The 23,770-nt window shown below is 44.4% G+C and overlaps 1 protein-coding gene across 1 annotated transcript in view; it reads left to right on the top strand.

The window, feature by feature from the left end:
- Positions 1-17,596, top strand: part of Exd1 (exonuclease 3'-5' domain containing 1) — a 42,303-nt gene extending 24,707 nt beyond the window's left edge. Inside the window, 5 exon segments of the mRNA XM_028854442.1 lie at positions 3,745-3,849; positions 3,927-4,007; positions 10,335-10,478; positions 13,582-13,773; positions 16,085-17,596. Coding sequence (XP_028710275.1) covers positions 3,745-3,849; positions 3,927-4,007; positions 10,335-10,478; positions 13,582-13,773; positions 16,085-16,744 — 1,182 coding nt within the window. The 3' untranslated portion in view covers positions 16,745-17,596.
- Positions 17,597-23,770: the final 6,174 nt, after the last annotated feature.

Genomic DNA, 23,770 nt, shown 5'->3' with positions numbered 1-23,770 from the left:
TGTAAGTATTCTTTTTCATTCTGTATTAGCATTGTCAAAAGCCAAAGATTGAGTTAATACTTATCTTAATTCTTGTTCTGATACTTTTTTTTTTTTTCGAGACAGGGTTTCTCTGTATAGCTTTGCGCCTTTCCTGGATCTCACTCTGTAGTCCAGGGCTGGCCTTGAACTCACAAAGATCCACTTGCCTCTGCCTCCCGAGTGCTGAGATTAAAGGCGTGCGCTACCACCGCCCAGCTATTTTTTTTGTTTTGTTTTGTTTTGGTTTGGTTTTTCAAGACAGGGTTACTCTGTGTAGTTTTGTTTCCTGTCCTGGATCTCGCTCTGTAGACCCCAGGCTGGCCTCAAAGTCACAGAGATCTGCCTGGCTCTGCCTCACGAGTGCTGGGATTAAAGGCTTGTGCCACCACTGCCCAGCTGATACTGTCTTGTTTAGAGTCTTGGTCAGTCTTTGTTTAAAAAAAAATCAGTAAATGGTTCTTTTGACCCATGGAAGACCTTCATATATAGCTCAGTTTGTTTCCCTGATTCTGAAATTTTTTCACAAGCATTTAAAGCTGCTATACAGCATAGAGATACTGTATGCTCATCAATGGTACCTTGTACATTTATATCAGCAAAATGGCCCTCACCAAGAATTTGATCTTGGGAGATCTCAAAACCTTTAATTTTACCTTGCTGCTCAAGGGCCTTTGCTTTTTATCTTGACCAGCTTTTCCATTGTAACTGCTGGCTATATTCTAACACAGTTGAAATTAACTAATTCCAGTCATCTGGTATAATTCTATTTCTAGAAGACCATGTATTTTACAACTTTTTTACATATGTTGAATGTATGCCATAGGTAACTACAGCCTCCCCAATGTGTTTTAAATCCCTCATATGAATAGGTTGCCAGATATATTCTATATAATCTTCAGGATGTGTGTCAACTGCTGACTTCTCATGGATGGTGACAGGATAAGCCATTTTATAAGAGCCACCTGGCAATGTTATTGCGTGTATGTGTTTGAACCTCCTCTGTTGTAAAGGATTCTAGAGATTTCATGGAATCATACAATTTTTTATGAAACATGATTTCCACAACTTTGTTCTATCAACTAGAGATGATCTTTCCTCCTTAGAAATAATCTGAATGGCATTATGATTACTCTGAAGGGTTATTGTTATATACATTAAGTATTCATATTTATTATCACCACCTCCTTCAGGCCCTATAGCCCAAGATCATGGGTGGAGCAAATATCACTACATACCAATACATACATACATATATACACATATGCATGTATATTGGCTGTCCTGTAACTTACTCTGTAGACCAGGCTGGCCTTGAACTCAGAGATCTACCTGTCTCTGCCTCCCAAGTACTAGGATAAAAGGCATGTGCCGCTGCCACCTGGCACTGTGTATATGTATTTTTTTTTTTTTGAGACAGGGTTTCTCTGTGTAGCTTTGGCGCCTTTCCTGGAACTCACTCTATAGCCCAGACTGGCCTTGACCTCACAGAGATCCGCCTGCCTCTGCCTCCCGAGTGCTGGGATTAAAGGTGTGCACCACCACCGCCCGGCTTGTGTATATGTATTTTAATAGTCTTCTGTCATTCAAGAACTCACTTAGAATGTCCATTATTGTTTTCCTTTTTTTTCCCCTGGAACTACTGGGGTTGAACCTAGAGCCTCTTATATCCTAGATAAGCACTCTTTCACTGAGATATCCCCCGAGTCTTTAGAATAGCCATTCTTCTATTACTCATTTATTTTAAAAAAGGCCAGTGGGTATGGGAGAGATGGATCAAGGGTTAAGAGTTCTTACTGTTCTCACAGAGGAACCTGTTAATTTTCAACATCCCCATGGCAGTTCACGGCTGCTTGTAACTTTAATTCCATGGGGTCCAGTGCCCACTTCTGACCTTGGAAGATACCAGGCATGCATGTGGTGCACAGACATACATGAGGAAGAACATCCATACACATATTTTAAAAATAGCTGGGCAGTGGTGGTACCTTTAATCCTAGCACTCTGGAGGCAAAGGCAGGTGGCCAGCCTGATCTATGCAGTGAGTTCCAGGACAGCCAGGGCTACACAGAGAAACCCTGTCTCCAAAGAACAAAAAACTTTTTTTAATTTATATGTATCTATTGAGGGGCGGGGCAGAGCAGTGTATGAATGTGCCGCAGCATGTATAGAGGTCATCAGACGACTTGCAGGTGTCAGTTTCTCCTTTTATCTTGTGTGTCCTGCGGATTGAGCTCCAGTTCTCAGGGTTGGCAGTACCTCTAGCAACTCAGCCATCTTACCTCTCTCTTAAGGAATGTTTTTCTAAAGTCTTCTCACTTGCTATATTCCTGTCTTCAGTATGGATGGCCCCCCGACGAAGAGAAGTTCTCAAGAGAGTCAGGGAGTGATAAAGATGTATCTAGTTTTTTATGTCAATATCATATTAAGGGCTGGGGTGACTGTTCAGTTGTTAGGACCTGAATTTTACACTTAGAACTCACAACTTTTAGAAGCCAAATATAGTAGCATGTGTTTGTAATCCCAGAACTGGAGAAGCAGAAGCAGGCAGGTCCTGGGACTCATTGGCTAGCTAGTCTACCCTAGTGGCCAATAAGAGACCCTGTCTTAAAAAAAATCCAGGCAGTGGTGGTGCACACCTTAATCCCAGCACTTGGGAGGCAGAGGCAGGTGGATCTCTGTGAATTTGAGGCCAGCCTGAGCTATAGAGTGAGTTCTAGGATAGCCAGAACACAGAAAAACCTTGTCTCAAAAAACAAACAAAACAAAAAAGAATCTGGGCCAGCAAGATTGCTTGCTACCAAGATTGCCAAACTGAGTTTGATCCACAGTTCCACATGGTGGAAGAAGAAAACCAACCCCGACAAGTCACCTAATCACGTGTCCTGTGTCATATGTGCCTGCCTACCCATTCCACACAAGAATAACTAAAAACAAATTTAAATTAGTTGCTGATGCCTGAGGTTGTCCTCTGGCCTTCATGCACATGTGTGTGCACACACACACAAACACACACAGTATTTGGTGTTCAGGGCAGGGGTTCCCAAGGCCTACCCCTGTTGGCAGTCGATAACTTCTGGGAGGGAGAGTTGATTTTTCTTTAAGAGTGGGGCCACTGGAAGGTTGTCCCTTCCCCAGTGGATGACTCCATGCGCTAGTGTAGATGGGCAGTGCTAATTTGATTCAATGGATTAAAAAATTTAAAGAAGAGGACATGAAGTTGTGAAGGAGATGTGATGGGTTTTGGGGGGAGTTGGAGGTAAGGAGTAAGGGGTAAATATGATCAATATATATTGCATACATGTATGAATTTTGAAAGAATAAAGGGTAAATATCATAAGTGATAGAAATGAATACATATATTTATCATGCTTACTGTACCTTAAAAGAAAAAGAAAAAACCCATCAAGCTTTCCTGGTTGACATAGAAAGTTTACCTGTTTACTCTTTTCTTTCCTTCTGAAAATCCTAGTAATTGTACTTCCATCTTATTTATTGCAGTATCAGTATCAAAGGTACAATATCAAATCAGAGATATCCAGAATTTCACCCATATTAAGCAAACACCCAACCACAGAGCCACCACCCTAAGTCCCATTGTATCATTTGAATGACTGCTGCCAGCTTAACAGTGAGGATGCTCCCCGTTTTCATCTGTGTCCTGTGCTTTTGGTCCTCAGATCCCTCCTGTGGTCTTTCCTCATTCCGTGGTATTATCTGTTGTAGGTGGCCACAAACAGCCGAGTTTACTTGTTTGATATTTTTCTTCTGGGAACGCGTGCTTTCAACAATGGACTTCAGATGATTTTAGAAGACAAGAGAATCTTGAAGGTGGGCATTAGAAGCTGATTCCTGTAGTGATGAGGTTAGGGTAGGTCCTAATGACTCTCCATCTTCTGACTCCGTAGGTTATCCATGATTGTCGATGGCTTTCGGATTGCCTGTCTCATCAGTATGGAATCATGCTGAACAATGTCTTTGACACACAGGTATGAAGGGGAATGCTGAAGAAAAGCCAGCACACATGGATCCTAGTAGAAGATTCCCTGTCTAAAAAATGATTGTGCCAAGTGTGGTGGCACATGTCTTTACTCCCAGTATTTGAGAAGCAGAGGCAGGTGACTCTCTGTGAGTTGAAGGCCAGCTTGGTCTACATAGAGAGCTTCACATCATCCAGTGCTACACAGGGAGACCCTTAAAAAATAAAAGATTGAGCCTGTTTTTCCTGGTGGCCATTCCTGCCCATATCTCGCATGAATTATGTCTATAACTTGTGAGAACTATAAAAATTGTATAGAAAGTGACTTAGAATCACGTAAGAGGAAGTCTTCTCTTTTTACTCTAGAATTGTAAAGGTAAGAAGGAAGCTGGGTATGCCATGACATTCAGGAACTTCAGAAATTTGAAGGTCATTCAGAAGTCTGATGTGGAGACTTAATATGAAGTGAAAAAGCACATCTCACCTTTATCATGTGTTTACCTCAAGGGTGTAGGTTGTTGGGACTATTACAGCCCTTCAAAAAAAAAAAAACCCTATTTATGGGGCTATCAGGATAGCTTAGTAGTTAAGAGCATTTGTTGCTATTGTAGAGGACCCTAGTTTTGTTCCCAATACCCACATATCTATCAGTAACTCTGGTTCCAGGGGAACTGATGCCCTCTTCTGACCTCCACAGACACCGAGTGTACATATGGTACACACACATGAAAGCAGGCAAACACACATATAAAACAAAGTAAATAAATAATTTCTTAAAAATGAAAAAAAAACCTACCTGGCTAAAATAATAACTTGATAAGACTTGAATGGGCTCTTGCAAGGGACCGGAAGGAAATGAGAAATGCCTTGCCTAGCCCATTCTTAAAACTCATTTGGTTTCTGATTGGACCCTGAAAGCAGTAAAACCTCTGGTCCCAGTGTGGTTTCTCTCTTTCTCTCTTGTTCTTGCGTCTTTCCTTCCCTCCTTTCCCTTGGTTTTTCTTTTTTTCCCCTTTGGTGCTGGGGATTGGTTATTATTTTTGAGGATCAATTCCTAAGTTCAATTTCTTGTTTGAATATGTGGCTCATTTTACTCTGTATGTATCTACTCATGAAGTGTGTACCATTTCTTAGGTTTGCAGTTCCTTTGGGCCTTCTTTTAGAATCCTTCAGTGTATAGTATTGACACTGCCTGTGCGCCATGCTTACTCCCAAAGTCTCAGAGGAGTCTCCCTTGTTCCCCTGAAGCTGTCCGCATAAATATTGTTTTCCTTGCTATCGAATGAACTCAAGGCCTTGCATAGAAGACAAGCATTGTTGCTATAATGGATCACAAATTTGGCCTGGCTCCCTTAGTTATAGTTCTGAAGTTATAGTCCTTAGTTATAGTCCTCTTACAGTTCTGAAGATGAGAAGGCTCACATCACTTTTCCTGGGTAGGAGTCAGGGCGACAGCAAGATTGTTCTAGAGGTTATTGGAAGTGACTGCTCCCTTGCTTAAGAACAAAACCTTTGGACAGGGTTTCTCTGGGTAGGTCAGTTTATACTTGCTGTGTAGCCTAGTCTGCCCTCAGACTTGCAGCTATCCACTGTCTTCTGCATCCCCAGTGCTGGCATCATGGACAGTGCTGGCATCATGGGCAGTGCTGGCATCATGGGCAGTGCTGGCATCATGGGCAGTGCTGGCATCATGGGCAGTGATGGCATCATGGGCAGTGCTGGCATGGGCAGTGCTGGCATCATGGGCAGTGCTGGCATCATGGGCAGTGCTGGCATCATGGGCAGTGATGGCATCATGGGCAGTGCTGGCATGGGCAGTGCTGGCATGATGGGCAGTGCTGGCATGGGCAGTGCTGGCATCATGGGCAGTGCTGGCATCATGGGCAGTGCTGGCATCATGGGCAGTGCTGGCATGGGCAGTGCTGGCATCATGGGCAGTGATGGCATCATGGGCTTGCTCTACCAAACCCAGAATATTTAGCGGGGCTTTGATTGTTTTTGAGACGAGACTCATGTAGCCCTGACCTCAAACTCTAGCCAAGGACGACCCTGAACTACTGAGTTTTCCCCTCTGGGCTCCCCTGCCTTTCTCAGTAGCTTGAGGCCACGCACGTTCATTGTTTTGTGACTCCTTTCTCCCTCTTCAGAGTATGTCATTCTGTTGATAGGAAACAAGAAGATTTGGGATTTCAAGGCCAGTCTCAGCTACCTAGTGTTCAAGGCCAGCCTGGACCACATAAGGCCCTGTCTCAGAAACTTAAAAAAAAAAAAAAAAAAAAAGAGTGTGTGTGTGTATGTGTGCAATGCTGGATAGATAAATGGTTCATCAGTTAAAAATGCTTGCTGTGTAATGGTGAGGGTCATATTAGGGTCCCAGCACCCACATAACAAGCTGAGTGTCCCCGTAAACACCTGTAACGCCAGCTCTGAGGGAGGCAGAGACAGCAAGCCCACGGCAGCTAGCTGAGAAACCGCAAGCCCCAGGTTCAGAAAGAGACCCTGTCTCAGAAGACTAGGCAGAGTGATGGAAGACACTCCACTGCCCTCTTCTGGTCTTCGCTTGCACACACAGTTGCAAACATCTGTACACACATGTGCATGCAGTAACATAGACATGTACATATACATAGAGAGTATGAGAGGTGACTCGGGTTAAGAGCACATGCTTCTCTTGCAGAGGACATGAGTTTGATTCCTAGCAACCGCATAGTGGCTTACAGCGCTCCATAATTCCAGTTCCAGAGGATCTGGTGCCCTCTTCTGGCCTCCTCAGGCAACAGGCATACACTTAGTGCTCATACATACATACATGGGAGGGAGGGGGGGGCGGGGGGACACGCTCATACACATGAAATAAAAAGATTCATCTTTTAAAAATTAAAAATAAGCCTCAGGCTATGAATGTTGATTGCCTTTAATCCCATTGCTTAGGAAGCAGAGGCAGGTGGATCTCTGAGTTTGAGGCCAGACTGGTCTATAGAATGAGTTCCAGCAGAGTCAGGGTTACTAAGTAAGATCCTATCTCTGAAAAAATAATTCTTAGAAAACAAAGGTAAAAGGATAAAGTAGGAGCCGGGCATAGTGGCGCACGCCTTTAATGCCAGCACTTGAGAGGCAGAGGGAGGCAGATCTCTGTGAGTTGGAGGCCAGCCTGGTCTACAGAGTGAGTTCCAGGATAGCTGGATCTACACAGAAAACCCTGTCACAAAAAAACAAAAACAAAACAAAACAAAAAACCCAAAACATTGTATAGTTTTGACAAGGAAGCCAAAACTATACAATGGAAAAAAGAAAGTATCTTCAACAAATGGTGCTGGCATAACTGGATGTCAACATGTAAAAGATTACAAATAGATCCCTATGTGTCACCATGGACAGAACTCAAGTCTAAGTGGATCAAAGACCTCAACATAAATCCAGTTACACTGAACTCGATAGAAGAGAAAGTAGGAAGTACTCTTGAACGCATTGGCACCGGAGACCACTTCCTAAATATAACACCAGTAGCACAGACACTGAGAACAACAATTAATAAATGGGACCTCTTGAAACTGACAAGCTTTTGTAGGGCAAAAGACATGGTCAAAAGACAGCCTACAGAATGGGAAAAGACTTTCACCAACCCCACATCTGACAGAGGGCTGATATCCAGAATATATAAAGAACTCAAGAAACTAGACATCAAAATACTAAACAATCCAATTAAAAAATGGGCTAAAGAGCTAAACAGAATTCACAAAAGAAGAATCTCAAATGGCTAAAAGACATTTAAGGAAATGCTCAACATCCTTAGTTATCAGAGAAATGCAAATCAAAACGACTCTGAGATACCACCATATACCTGTCAGAATGGCTATGATCAAAAACACTAATGACAGTCTATGTTGGAGAGGATGCAGAGCAAAGGGAACACTCCTCCACTGGTGGTGAGAATGCAAACTTGTACAACCACTGTGGAAATCAGTATGGCGGGTTTTCAGAAAATTGGGGATCAATCTACCTCAAGACCCAGCCATACCACTCTTGGCCATATACCCAAGGAATGCTCAATCATACCACAGAGATACATGCTCAACTATGTTCATAGCAGCATTATTTGTAATAGCCAGAACCTGGAAACAACCTAGATGCCCGTCAACTGAAGAATGGATAAAGAAAATGTGGTACATATACACGATGGAGTATTACTCAGCAGAGAAAAACAATGACAGCATGAAATTTGCAGGCAAATGGATAGAACTAGAAAATATCATCCTGAGTGAGGTAACGCAGACTCAGAAGGACAAACATGGTATGTACTCACTCATAAGTGGATTCTAGATATAAAGCAAAGAACAATCAGACTGCAACCCACAGAACCAGGGAGGCTACATAGCAGGGGGGACCCTAGGATGACTGTGGCTTATAATAAGTTTTGGTTTTACTCAATTACTGGGCAAGCCTCAATCAAACATTTCACTATTAGGATAAGAATTTGTAGAGGCCAGCCTGGGCTACCAAGTGAGTTCCAGGAAAAAGGCTCAAAGCTACACAGAGAAACCCTGTCTCGAAAAACCAAAAAAAAAAAGAATAAAAAAGAATTTGTACAGTATCAAGCTGATAAAAAAATAAAAAGAAAAAGAAAGAAGGAGAAAATAAAGAAAAAGTAGGGCTGACAAGCTGTCTCGCCAGATGAAGGCATTTGCTGCCAGTCCTGAGCACAGTTCCTACAACTCATATGATAGAAGGAGAGAAGCAACTCCCACAAGTTGTCTTGTGGCCTTCACAAGTGGGAGACAGCATGCATGTGCCCCACCCAGATGGAAAGTAAAAATACCCTGTCATCTGCTCCTGTCACCTTCCCCTCTGGTCCACTCTGGTTCACTCTCCATCTGTGACTTTAAAAGAGCCCATGTGAGCCGGGTATGACAACACACGCCCACAGTTCCGACACTGGGGGAACTGAAGTGAGGGGGCCACCCTGCCAAGCCAGCCTCAGTTACGTAGTTCTAAGCCAGCTTGGGCTACATTTTAAGACCCTGTCTCAGAGCAAAACATTTGATTTTATTTAGGACCTACTCAAATGATTTAAGATAATTCATCTTAAGAACCTTAATCAGATTCTAGGGATTAAGAAATAGATTTTTTTTTGTCTGTTTAAAGACAGGGTCTCATGTCACCCAGACTAGTCTCAAACTGAGGATGACCTTGAAGTCCCCAATTCTCTGCCTCTGCCTCCCAAACACTGGGATTACTGGCAAGCTCCACCATATCCAGCATAGGCATAGACAGTCATTATTCAACCTGTGGCATCCAGAAAAATTATTCTTGCAGTTTTTAAAATCTCTATATTTGTGACACGTGTGCATGTACATGTGGGTGCAGGCACCAAGGGGCCGTGTGCACACGTGGAGGGCAGGAGACAACCTTGGGCGTGGGTCCTTCTTTCTCTTTTGCAACGGTCTCTTGCTGTTCACTGCTGCATACACCAGGCTAGATGGCCTGTGAGCTTTGGGGAAGCCTCCTGTCTCTGCCTCCTCTCTTGCCCTAGGAGCGAGCACTGGGATTCAGATAGGAATCCGATCTGCCAAGTCTTGCTTTATGCGGATTCTAGGGATCTGATTCAGATTCTCACACATCCATGGCACATGTTTTGCTCACTGAGCTGTTTCCCCAGCCCAGTATAGCAATTCTTAATTTTTTTCATGTTCCTTACCAAAATGTTGCCAGAGTGGCTGTTAAGTAAGAAACACAGTTCTTGAGCAGCTAACTCTGTCTGCTGCCTTTGTCCTGCCTACTGCATCCTTGCTGAATGTTACAGAAGCATGTTTCTTCTGTTCTGGAGAAAAAAACCTTAACTTCTTTTTTCCCATTCTCCAAAGGCACCAAAGTGTAATAACAAAAAGAGAGAAGAAAATAGACAATGTAGAGCTGTGTTATCTCCTAGCTTGATTATTTTCAAAATAAGTTGACTGACCTCCTTTAAATTTACATATGGCATCCATGGCATGACCTCAGGGCAGATGGAATTTAAACCTCTCTCTCTCTATGTTTCTGTCTCTTTCTCATCTCATGTAGTCCAGGCTGGCCTCCAATTCCCCATGTCCTAGATGATGATCCTCTTGCCTCTGCCTCCCAAGTACTGGGGTTACAGGCTTGTACCACAAAGTCTAGTTCTTGCTGGGGTGGAGCCCAGGGCCTGGGGCATGCTAGGCAAGCATGGTACCTGCAGAGCTACATCCCAGCCCTTACAGGTAAGTCTCCCAGAGTATTTCTGACATGAGCTAGTTTTCTGTGTGTTGCTTAATTTTCATTTGTTGTTGTTGTGAGGTTAATTGTTTTCTGTTTCATATATTAGGTAGCAGATGTCCTTCAGTTTTCCATGGAAACGGGTGGTTTTCTTCCAAATTGTATCAGTACTTTGCAGGAGAGTTTAATCAGACACCTTAAAGTTGCCCCTAAATACCTCTCCTTTTTAGAAGAGAGACGGAAACGTGTTCAGGTAAGTGTTAAAAGATGTGTCATTTGAACTCCAGGCGTGCTCTGCACAGGACTGTTAGCCTCTGTGATGGGGAAGTGACAGCCGCCATGCAAGCCTAGGCTTTGTCAGAGCCTTAGCTGTGCCAGGGAGGAGCAGTTCGTGGTTTCAAGCGGATGGAAACCAGAGTCCAGATTTTTTTATTATGAATTAAAAAGTACTCTGAGTACTGGAGAGATGGCTCAGAGGTTAAGAGCATTGGCAGCTCTTCTAGAGGTCCTGAGTTCAATTCCCAACAACCACATGGTGGCTCACAACTATCTATAATGAGATCTGGTGCCCTCTGCTGGCCTGCAGGAACACATGCAGGAAGAACACTGTATATAATAAATAAATAAATTTAAAAAGAAAAGAAAGGCTGGGTGGTAGTGGCACACACATTAGTCCCAGCTCTCAGGAGGCAGAGCCAGGTGGATCTCTGTGAGTCCAAGGCTAGCCAGGTCTACAGAGCAAGATCCAGGACAAGCACCAAAACTACATAGAGAAATCCTGTCTTAAAAAAAAAAAAAAAAACAAGAAGAAGTAGAATAAAAGAAAAGAAAAAGTACTCTGAAATAAATTTTCAAGTTGGGATGGGGAAGGTTTTATAGAAATTTGAATTAAGACATTGGAACCAAAATCATCTTAGTTGCTTTTCCCAAAGCTATATAAATTTTCTTTAGCGCATGTCTTAGTTAGGGTACTATTGCTGTGAAGAGACAACATGGCCACATGACCACAGCAGCTCTTATAAAGGAAAACGTGTAATGGGGTGGCTTACATTTTCAGAGGTTTAGTCCATTATCATCATGGCGGGACATGGCGGCGTGCAAGTATACATGGTGCTGCAGAAGGAGCTGAGAGTCCAACATTTTGCAGGCAACAGAAGTGAACTGAGACCGTGGGCGTGGCTTGAGCATATATAAGACCTCAAAGTCAGCCTCCACAGTGACACACTTCCTCCAACAAGATCACATCTACTCCAACACGGCCACACCTCCTATTGGTGCCACTCCCTTTGGGGGACCATTTTCTTTCAAACCATGTTCCACTTCCTGGCCCCCAAAGCCTTGTAGCTATATCATAATGCAAAAATGCATTTAGTCCAACTTCAAAAGTCCCCATAGTCTAAAAAGTCTTAAGTTCAAAGTCTCTTCTGAGATTCATGGAGTCTCTTAACTATAATCCTCTATAAAATCAAAATAAAAAAGCAGATCACATACTTTCAACATAAAATGGCACGGGATATACACTACCATTCCAAAATGCAGAGAAGGGAGCATAGTGAGGAAATACTGGACCAGAGCAAGACCAAAAACCAGCTGAGCAAACTCCAAACTCTGCATCTCCATGTCTGATGCCAAAACCATCTTCAGATCCCCAACTCCAGCTTTGTGAACTGCATCGCGCTTCTTCCTCTGGCTTTTCCCACTCCCTGTTAGCGGTCCTTCTCTACACTCCCTGTTAGCAGTTCTTCTCTACAGGTATCCTATGGCTCTGGCATCTCCAACATCTTGGGGTCTCCAAGGCAATCCAGGCTCCACCTTCACAGCTTTGTGAAATGGCTCCTCTAGGCCTCCATTCAGGTACACCCCAATACATGCCTGGCCTCAGCAGCATTCCTTAGTTGCAGAGGGAGATTCCATAATGCCTTTCTTCCATCCTTGAAGCTAGAACCACATGGCCAAAGCTGCCAAGTTGTGCTGCTTACTGGGGCTGGAGCATGGCCCTTTTGTTCAATTACATCTTCACCAGCTTTCTGTTTTCCAATATCCTTCACTGCCTAAGAGTGGCTGTTCTGGAACTTGCTTTATAGACCACCTCAAACTCAGAGATCTGCCAGCCTCTGCCTTTCAAGTGCTGGGATTAAAGGTGTGCACCATCACACCTGGCTCCAACTTTTTCTTTAATTTCTTTTCACAAATTGGAAATTTAGCTGGGTGGAGTCTTGTCCTGAGGTCACCACTCCCTTTATTCCATTTCTTAATCCGGTTATTTCCTTGAACACAGTATTTAGTTCCATTCCACTTTCTGATGCTCCTTTTCTCCTCAAATATTTTTCCTTGCTCAGCTTGCTCCTTTTCATTATAAATCTTCATTGGCCTTAACACTAGTAACCACAAAATAGAGTCTATACTAGGCTGTTTTGAGATTACCTCTGCCAAGGGAATTAATCTAAAACTCTTCACTTTAACCTCAGGCAAACTTGTCGGACAAAGGCAAAAAGCAGCCACATTCTTTATCGAAATATCCTGAGAATAGTTTCTAGGCAATTCTTCTCCTCTAAAACCTCTTGAGCCAGTCAGGCAACAGGAAGTGAACTGAGACACTGGGCATGGCTTGAGCATATGAGACCCTCAAAGCCAGCCTCCACAGTGACACATTTCCTCAAACAAGACAATAAGGCCATAGTGGCTAGTAGTGCTGCTCACGTTGGGGGTCATTTTCTTTCAAACCACCACAGTGTATAATATCCTTACATGCAAACCTGGGTTGTGAGTGTATTACCTACAAAGTTGGTCATTGCTAAAATCTAGCATTTTTCCCTTCAGTGGTGCCAGGGATTGACTCAGGACTTTGTATATGATAGGCAAGTGCTCTGTCATTGAGCTCTACTATACTCCAAGCCCTCTCTCCAACTTTGTGGGCGTTTGTGATACTGGCAATGAAACCTAGGGTCCTAGACATAGTAGGCAAGCTGTATGGCAGGCCTGCATCCTCAAACTTTGAGCAAGAAATCCTGATGTACCAGCCTCCCTCCCAACCCTACTTTTTTCTGACTCACTTTAGGGTACCCAGGGGTCCCAGTGTTTATCCATGTCTGGCGTGGGATATCTAAGGGAAAAAAAAAATCTATGTACACTATGTTCTTATTTCTGTCAGTCTGTCTGTCTGTCTGTTTTTTTGTTTGTTTGTTTTTCAAGGCAGGGTCTCACTGTGTAGCCCTGGCTACACTGTGTACCACCTGGCTAAATTTTACTTACTATTAATTAAAACTGGTCAGTGGTGGTGCATACCTTTAATCCCAGCCAGAGCTATTACACAAAGAAACCTTGTCTTGGGGGAAAAATGGTTTTACTTTCCCTAGGAAAATCCAGAAATATGGTTGACAAGACCTCTTCCACCCCCTTTATTGAAAATCTTGGCCCTGGAAACAACCTACTTGCTTCCACTTCGCTTGGTACTCTTGGATGAGATGATGTCGGACTTAACCACACTGGTGGATGGGTACCTAAACACCTATCGAGAAGGTTCTGCAGACCGGCTTGCAGGCACAGAGGTAAGTGCAGCTTTCTGTGGGTGTTGTGTGTTCTCTGTCTCTTCCTCTGTCCACTGTTGGTTTGAGGACTCCCTTGTGTGTTCGTGTGTTTGCAGTGTTGGAGATCAAACAGAAGACCTCATACGTTCCCAGAAAACCCCCGACTAATGAACAGCCCTTTCTAAATTTTTTGTTTTAAGAAAAGGTCTGACCAAGTTATCTAAGATAGCCTTGATCTCTGTCCTGCCTCCTTCCGGAGCAGCTGGGATTACAGTCGGGATTTGTCACAAATTACAGATTTGACTGTGACACCTACTCTTCACAAATACAGCAACTTTCATGGGATAGCCTTGTGCTCAATCTTCTTTTTCTCTAACAAGGACTGACTGATGTGTCCCCGGCTTTCCTCAAACTTGCTATGTAACCGAGGATGACCTTGAGTTCCTGATCCTTCTGCCTTCATCTGGGCAGTGCTGGGCTGCAGGCCTGTGCCACCATGCCCTGTTTTTGTAATGCTACATATCACACTCAGGGCTTCACTCATGCTAGACAAGTATCCTGCCAACTGAGCTACAACCTAGATCCCCTTTTTTGCCTTAAAAAAAAATATATATATATATATATATATATATATATATATATATATATATATATATATATAGTGTGTGTGTGTGTGTGTGTGTGTGCGCGCGCGCGCGCGCGCGTGCCCACGTGCATGGGAGGGAGTATGGATGGAGGCCGGCAGGGACACCAGATCTCCAGAAACGAGTTACGGATAGTTGTGAGCCATCGTGTGGGTACTGGGAACCAAACCTGGGTCCTCCAGAAGAGCAACAGTTTCTCTTAACCAATGAGTCTTTTCTCTACCTCCCTGTTTTGTTGTTTTCAACAAAGTGTTATATATCCAGGATTGACCTTGAACTTACTATATATCTAAGGATGATCTTGAACTCCTGATTCTCCTGCCTCCACCTCTCAAGAGCTAGGATGACAAGCATGTGCCAACATGTTGAGATTGATACATTGTGTATGTGTGTGTCTGTGTCACATGCATGCATGTCTGTGTGGTGTATCCACATTTGTACCGATATGTGGAGAACTAGCCTGTGCTTGAGTTTATGGAGAACAGAGATCAACATGTATTTTCTTCTGCTGTTTTTTTACTTTTTCCACCCCTGCCCCCTTTGGTTTTTCAAGACAGGGTTTCTCTGTGTAGCCCTGGCTGTCCTGGAACTCAATCTGTAGACCAGGCTGGCCTCAGACTCACAGAGATCCATCTGCTTCTGCCTCCAGAGTGCTGGGAATAAAGGCGTGCGCCACCACTGCCAGGCTCAGACAGATTTTTTAAATTAAAAATAAGAGGATAGAAGACCTGGGTGTGCAGCTCAGTTGGTAGAGTGCTTGCCTAGCACATGAAGTCCCGAGTTTGATCTCTACAACCACATAAACTGGACATGGTGGCTCACACCTGTAATCCCAGCACACAGGAGGATCGGAATTTCAAGGTCATCTGGAACTACCTAGTGAATTCTGTGCCAGCCTGAGCTACATGAGACCCTGTCTTAAAACAAACAGCAGCAAATTCCCCCAGAATATGTGACTACTGCATAGCAGTAGTACACACTTGTAATTCTAGTCCTTAGGAGAATAAGGTCAGAGTATGGTGAGTTCCAGGCAACTGTGGGCTACATAGGAAGTGCAAGATTATTTTGAGCTACATGGGGAGACCCTGCCCCCCAAAAGGTACTGAAAAAATATGTAAAACTATGTTACCATATGGGTAGAATAATTTTAGAAAGTTATAAAAATTCATACTTGAGGGGTTTGACATGTAATCTAGGATTTGGGATGTTGGTCACTGGTAGAATACTAGTCTACCTTATTATAAAGCCTGAGTGGGATCCCAGTTACCACACACATGAGAAGTCATCCAGTGCAGACACACATTTACTAAGTCAGGCAGGCGCGCGCACACACACACACACCCCTGAGATCATATGTACACTGACTGTACCTGGGTATTAAAGCTTTTCAGAGGGTGTACCTTCTAAGCCAACTTAAGCCAGGCTGGAAACATATTTCCTGTATTTACACACACACACACACACACACACACACACACACACACACACACACACACACACTTAAATATTTAATTTTCTTAAATACTTAAATTACTCAAAACAATACAATCAAAATTTTAAAGTAGTATTATATTGGAAACACTAGAGGGCACTACAGGAACACATTTGGATAAACTCACTTGCCTGTTCTCAGGGGTGATAGGGACCATGTTTGGTCTTTGCAAACCTGTGCTTGTTTGCTTTCCCAGCCTGAGTGTATGGAGCTGCCAGAGGAGCTTCTTCAACTCCAGGACTTCCAGAAGCAGCGGCGAGAGCGAGCTGTGAAGGAGTACAGAATGAATGCGCAGGGCCTCCTCATAAGGACGGTGCTGCATCCAAAGACACCAGCCCGGCGCACGCCAGGGAAAGAGGGCCCAGTCAGAGGCTTTTTAGTTTGTAAAACGTCGGACGTAGACACAGCTCCACACTTTCTGTGTCACAGATCTTATAAGGATGAGAATTTTTTGGATAGAGAATCTAAAGAAACGACAGCAAATTCTCAAATTCTGCCTCCCATGAAGGAAGGTGAAGCCAGTGAGGATTCTGAGAACAAACCAATGTGTCGGGAGTCAAGGGGGCCAGAAGACCTGAGAACCCAGAAGGCTTGCTCACTGACTCCCACACATGCGTTTCAGTCACATTTTTCTTTGAAGGAGGAGATAGAACAGTTGCTGATGGTGGAAAATAAGGGAGCTTTGAGAAGCCCAAATCAAGACACCTCGGTGTCTCCTTCTCTTCCCCCGGAAAGCTGGGGGGCACCAAGTGACACCTTTCCTCTTCCTGAGAATGATCTGATTTCTACACTTCCACCCTGCCCCGCGCTGGAGAAGACAGATTCATGGATAAGTCCATCTCCAAATCTGTTTTAGGATTTACGGTTGGCTGCTGAGTCCATGAAGGGGACTCATCTACCCTGCCAACAGGGTCCATGTGAGTTTCTCCTGGGGTAGGTAGGGTGGTTAGGTCTGAACCACAGGCTTCTGGGAAAATGATGGCCTTCAGTTAGTGCTTCTTCCCGGTGTCTGGATTAGGATGGAAGGAATAAGTGAAATAATGGACCAAGTCAAACTTGTGATATGCAGAAATATTCCCAGTAGCCTGAGTAATCATTTCTCATAATTTAGGTTCTGAGGATTTGAAGAAGTGAAAAATGCTTGTGCTCGGTATCTGGAAGGATCCAGTTTAGGAATACTGTGGGCAGCTCCTGTGGATGGCAGAGCTGGTACAGCCTGCGCAGGCCATGGGTTCAGTCTGCAGCATCACCCAAAAACAAGTTGTATTTTTATGTTTGTTTGTGTTTGGGTTATTTTTGGCCTTCAGAGTGAAGTAAATCTAAAAAACCCTTATTTATAGGTTAAAAAATGTTTCTCATCCAACTTCACCAGTACTTTTCTCCTTAAAATATTACTTGAATTGTGAATTTTTGTCTATTGTATTCTAGCCTGAGAATATGTAATGTCACTATAGGGTTCAGTCTCATCTTCTTTATATCTCATCAACCTTCAGGTTTTGTCCACTTTCCTAAGGAAGCAGAGGTACTGGCTTCTTTGTTGTCCCCTTTGTGGAAATCTAAGTTGGAGTCCATTGTATTTGCCTAGAGCTGTTACATTTTCTCAGAGTGAAAAAAAGACAGCTTGAAAAAGGGCGCTTTGTGTTGAGTGCTCAGAAATCACTCTTACTGTTTTGTGTAAAACAACCAATAAACCTGCTTTGGCACCAGATCATCTCTCTTTTTCCCTTTTTGTGTGAGATTGTGGAAATTTTAGAGTAATATCTGAATTCCTAGGTCTGGAGTCTTGTTTAGAAATTTGTATTCTAGCTAGACACAGTGGTGCACACCTCTGATCCCAGCCCTTGGGAAGTTAGGCAGGAGGTAGCAGTTTGAGGGCAGCCTAGGTTTCATGGGAAGACCATGCTTCACTAATTTTTAAAATCTGCCTACCACCTGTTACAGGACTGTTACTGCACCTTGAAGATGCAGGGATAGTCCAGGATCAGCAACGACAACCAGTTGTTTTATGAGTGTCACTGAAGGAATTAGTGTTCCCTCTCAGATTCCAGACCCAAAGCAGGGTGTAGTGGCCCACCTCTGTAGTCCTAGCACTTAGGAGGAAGAAGCAGGGGGATCCAAAATTCATTCTCAGCTCTGTAGTGAGTTCAAAGCCTGCCTGGGCAAAGGAAACCCGTCTCAGCAACAAAACAAACTAAATGAAATGCTCTTAAATGAAAAAGAACTTTTAGGGCTGGAGAGATGGCTCAGTGGTTAAGAGCACTGGCTGCTCTTCCAGAGATCCTGAGTTAATTCCCAGCAACCACATGGTGGCTCACAACCATCTGTAATACAATCTGATGCCCTTTTCTGACGTGTAGTTATACATGCAGTGCACTCATACATAAAATATAAATGAGTAACATTTTTAAAAAGGAAAAGAACTTTTAAATGAAAGTTTTAAATTTGTATTTATTTTTCTTTTATGTGCATGAGTGTTTTGCCGGTATGTATATCTGTGCACCACGTGTGCACAGAAGCCAGAGGAGGGCGTTGGATCCCAGCCCTAAACAAGACATTTCTACCATTTCCTCTACGGCTCAGGGAACATAGCAGAACAGGAGGTGGGAAAAGACCAAGAGCCAGAGAGAGGCCAGGTGGTAGCAGCAGTGGCAGCGGTGGTGGTGGTGCACGCCTTTTATCCCAGCACTCAGGAGGCAGAGGCAGGCTGAGCTCTGTGAGTTCGAGGCCAGCCTGGTCTACAGAGTGAGTTCCAGGACAGATGTTACACAGAAAACCCGTCTCAAAAATTAAAACAAAACAACAACAAAAGAGCCAGAGACAGAAGGGCTACAGATATCATCTGGGCAAGACAGCCATCGCAACCCAAACTCCCAAGATGACTGGACCTGTCAGTCACGCTTGGCTGGAAGACTGCCTCAGGTGCCCACCCCTCACTGCTGAACTATTCCCTGCTGATAGACTGATGAAGCAGAAAATCTTGTCTTTAGTTGTATACCTACTTGTGCCCCCCACCAGGCTCTGGTGGGTAGTTCAAATTCAGTGGTCATACAGTTGGCCCTGGTTAAACTAAATGAATGGGTCTCCCCCCAAAAAAGACCAAAAGTCACCAGATGTCATATGCCTTTAATCCCAGCACTCGGGAGGCAGAGGCAGGCGGGTCTCTGTGAGTTCGAGGCCAACCTGGTCTCCAGAGTGAGATCCAGGACAGGCACCAAAACTACACAGAGAAACCCTGTCTCAAAAAAACAAAACAAACAAACAAAAACCAAAAGTCATGAATCTGTGAAAGAACTGGTAGAGAGGAGGGGGCACTTGATGAGGGGAGGGAGACCAGAGTCTCTGGGGGGAGATTAATTAGAATAAATATACATGTATGAAATTGTCAAAGAACAAAATTAATAAAGCAATGTATGGATGGCATCCCAACCAGTTGCACAAAAAGATAACCCTCTCCTTCCTTCCTCTTCCTGGAACTTGTTCTAATGACTGTTTGCCTGGTTGGTTTTTTTTTTTTTTTTTTTTTTTTTTTTTTTTATGACAGAGTTCTTATTTACAGCACTTAGCATTTAGTTGTCAGGTGGCTTTGAAGTTGTAGACAGTAATGCACTTGGGGGAATTTGAGACCTCCAGAATGCAGAAGTAGTCACTGAGGCTACTGATGCCATGTGGAGGCATCAAAGCCCTGGGCCTCACTTCCTGGCCTCTGGTTTACATTGTAGTCGATGATTCTCATCAGCTGTTTACATCTAACAGCTGTCCCGAGTTCATAAGAAAAGGAAGGGGGCGGGTAAAAATTAAAGTTGTTTGGCACCAAGAGAGAGAGAGAGGTGGGCTGCAGGTGGGACTATCGTTGCTGCTTAGCCTGCTGCCCTCTCTAAGGTGTGCATTTATTTTATGTGCAGGGGTGTTGTGCCTGCATGTATGTCTGTGCACCAATGCATGCGGTGCCCAGGGAGGCCAGAGAAGAGCACTGGATCTCCTAGGCCTGGAGTTACAGACGGTTGTGAGCCACCGGGTGGGGTCTGGGAATCAAACCCAGGTCCTCTGGAAGGGCGGCCAGCGCTCTTACCTGCTGCTCCGTCTCTCCAGCCCCCACCCACTGTTTTCTTGCTGTATGCAAAATTTAAGAAAAAAAAGGGAAGGGTATGGATGGCTCAGCAGGTAAAGGTGCTTCCCACCAAGTCTGAGGACGCGAGTTCAACCCATCAGTGACAGATGCTGCAAGTTCCTCCTCGAAAACAAACAAAAACCCTTAGGATCTTGTGGGAGACGTGAATGCACGTTTAACTAAAATAACAGTTAACGTTCAGTGCGCACCATGATGGTGAGAGAGAGAGGCCCAGGAGCTGGGGAGAGGAGAGGACGCTTGTTCTGGAGCTGAAGTGTGTGGGCATGCTTCTCGAGAGGTAGGAGGGGGTGTATCATAGCAGGAGAAGAAGATTCCACTGTGGAGAGAGGAGAAAGCATACAGGGTCTGGTCCTGAGAGGGAGGCAGGGAGGTAGATGCATCTGTGTGTGTATGTGTGCTCTGGGGGTTGGGTTTTTTTTTTCCCCTTTGGTTCCAAGCCAAAGAACTGACTCAGCTAATGTAAGCAAAAAGAGAATTTATTGGAAAGATGAGTGACTCTCAGAAATGATGGGAAATTTAGAGAATTAAATTTGGAAATAGAATCAAGGGTGCTGCAGAACTGGAGGAAGCAGCGACTACTCAGCTGCTGGAGTGAGTGCCAATGTCACTGAATAATCGGATTCGGGATTCGAAACCTTGAGGCAGGGAGCAGGGATGGGAACTGGGATCAAAAGCTGGTCATAGTTAGAAGTGTGTTATTATTACACGGGGGTGCCTGGATGACAATGTCTAGTGTCCTTTACAAAAGGCTATAGGCATATCCTAGGATCCTTAAAAAGGATGGTGTGTGTGATGCTGTGTGGAATTCCAGCACCCGGGGGATGGAGGCAGGGGGAGTGAGAATACTAGAAGTCTAGGGGCTGGAGAGACGGCTCCGGGGTTAGGAGCACTTGCTGTTCTTTCAAAGGACCCAGATTCAATTCCCAGCACCCACATGGGGCTCAGAACCATCAGTAACTCCAATTCCAGGGCATCTGGCACCCTCCTCTGGCCTGTCTGAGGCACATGTCCTACATAGACAGACGTGTGGACCAACTCCTCAGAGGAAGAGTACAAAGGTCTGGACTACATGGGGTAGACACAGTTGCCAGGAAAAACAACAACAACAACGAAAATCAAATGCCCGGAGCCGAGGACATGGCTCAGTGGAGAAGGTGCTTGTCATACAAACACAAAGACCTGAGCGTGGAATCCCAGGACCCATGTAAAGAGCTGGACACGGGAGTTCCCTGGGGCTCAGTGGACAGCCAGTCTAATCAATTGGTGAGCTCAAGTTTCATCAAAGAATCTTTGCCTTAAAATACACACATAGAGCTGGACAGTGGTGGCGCACACCTTTAATCCCAACACTCAGGAGGCAGAGACAGGCGGATCTCTGTGAGTTTGAAGCCAGCCTGGTCTACAGAGCGAGATCCAGGAGAGGCACCAAGACTACACAGAGAAACCCTGTTTGGAAAACCAAAAATCAAAACCCCACAGACGCATGCACACACACAGTAGAAAGTGTCAGTCTCCATACAAGCATAGGTACACACACAAGTGTACCTGCATGCACATACACTCAAAAAGAAAGGAAGGAAGAAGGGGGGATGAGAGGGAGGGAGGGAGGGAGGAGACCAATAAAATGAAAATTAGGAAGAAAATCAGAATAGTATCCCTGTGGTGGGTTGAGAAAAAATGGGCCCCAAAGGGAGAGCCCACACACTATTAGGAGGTGTGGCCTTGTTGGAGGAAGTGTGTCACTGTGGAGGCAGGCTTTGAGGCCTCATATATGCTCAAGCCACACCCAGTGAGACAGCTTACTTCCAGTTGACTGTGGGTCAAGATGTAGGACTCTCAGCTCCCTCTCTAGCACCATGTCTGCCTGCAGCCACCATATTGTACCATGATGATAGACTAAACCTCTGGAACTGTAAGCCCCGCCCCCACCGCTCCCCCTACCTCATGGTCCAGACAGATCTCTCTCAGCTGCTCAGAGCCAAGTAAACACACAGAGGTTTATATTATTTACAAACTGTATATGGCCTATGGCTTTAGGAGCTTGCCAGCTAGCTCTTTCATCTTAAGTCAACCCATTTCTATAAATTTATGTTTTGGCATGTGGCCATGGTGTTACCTGTCTGTTGGCATCTTGCTTCTCCTTCAGTGGTGACTGGAGTCTCTCTTGACTCTGCCTTTCTTCTTCCTATCTGTCTCTTGGATTTCCTGCCTGGCTATCACCTGACTCGCCATAGGCCAGAGCAGCTTGTTTATTAACCAATGGGAACAGCATACATTCACAGCGTACAGAAAGACATCCCCCTGCACCATGGTCATGGTGTCTGATAGCAAGTTCAAGGTCAGACTTGGCTGCGTGAGATCCTAGCTCAAAAACAAGAGAAAAGCCATATATAATCACAAACACCTTTAATTGGGAGGTAGAGGCAGGAAGGTGGCCCATGAGTTTCAGACCATCTTGGTCTACATAGTGGATTCCAGGCCAGCCAAGGATACATAGCAAAACCTCGTCTCATAAAAACCAAAACCAAGGCTGGAAAAGTGTCTCATCAGTTAAGAGTATATACTGCTCTTGTGAAGGACCTGAGTTCCTTTCCCCACCCACTCCCAGTGGTTCACAAGTGCCGTAACTCTACCTCAATGCCTCTGGCCTTCCTGTTCATGGTCTCACACAATTAAAAATGAAAATAAATCTTGAAAAAAAGAAAATTTTGTATATCATGTCCTCATCCCCCCTATGGTGGTTTGAATATAATTGATCCCCATAAACCCACAGGGAGTGGCACTTTTAGGAGGTGTGACCTATTGTAGGAAGTGTGTCACCATGGGGGCGGGCTTTGAGTTCTCCTATGCTCAAGCTACTTCCAGCATCCCAGTCCACTTCCTGTTGCCTTCTGATCAAAATGTAGCCAGCACATGTCTACCTGCACACTGCCATGCTCCCCACCATGGTGGTAATGGACTGAACCTCTGAACTGTAAGCAAGCCACCCCAATTAAATGTTTCCCTTTGTAAGAGTTGCCATGGTCATAGTGTCTCTTCACAGCAATAGAAACCCTAACTAAAACATCTCCTCTTTTTTGTTTGTTTTTTGAGACAGGGTTTCTCTGTAACCACTGGAACCCTGGCTGTCCTGGAACTCACTTTGCAGACCAGGCTGGCCTCGAACTCACAGAGATCCACCTGCCTCTGCCTCCTGAGTGCTGGATTAAAGGCATGAGTGACCATACCCAGCCCCTCCCCTTTTGTTTTTCTTTTGAGACTGGTCTTACTGTGTATCCTGTCTAGTCTGGAACTCACTGTGTAGACCAGATCGTCCTGGAACAGTGATGGGATTAAAGAAAGATATATACCACCATGCCCAGAAATGTTCCCAACACTTTCAGTCATGGGAAAGGGTCTCATGAAGCTCAGGTTAGCCTTGAGCTCACTGTATAGCCAAGGCTGGCCATGAACTGTCAATTTCCCAAGTGCTCCAATTACAGACCTGTGCCACTGTACCTGTTTTCACATTTCTTAATAATTATCATATTTAAATTGTTGATTATATAGCTGTCTCATACTATGATCTCTCCTTTACCAATAATGCACAGATAACACATAACAAATACTCCTAAGAACAGAAAATCCTGACTGCTTTGTGGATAAGGTAGTGTTGTTGCCCTCAGTGATATTTTTCTAGTATTTTCTTTATCAAACGATTTTACAGTGAATATCCACATAGTCACTACCCTGATTTTGCCTTTAGTTACTTCC

The sequence above is a fragment of the Peromyscus leucopus genome, chromosome 4 (genome assembly GCF_004664715.2).
Source record: "Peromyscus leucopus breed LL Stock chromosome 4, UCI_PerLeu_2.1, whole genome shotgun sequence".
In the NCBI taxonomy this organism is placed as follows: Eukaryota; Metazoa; Chordata; class Mammalia; order Rodentia; family Cricetidae; genus Peromyscus; species Peromyscus leucopus.
Note: the sequence above shows the minus strand (reverse complement) of the source record. Positions and strands in the feature narration are given on the sequence as shown.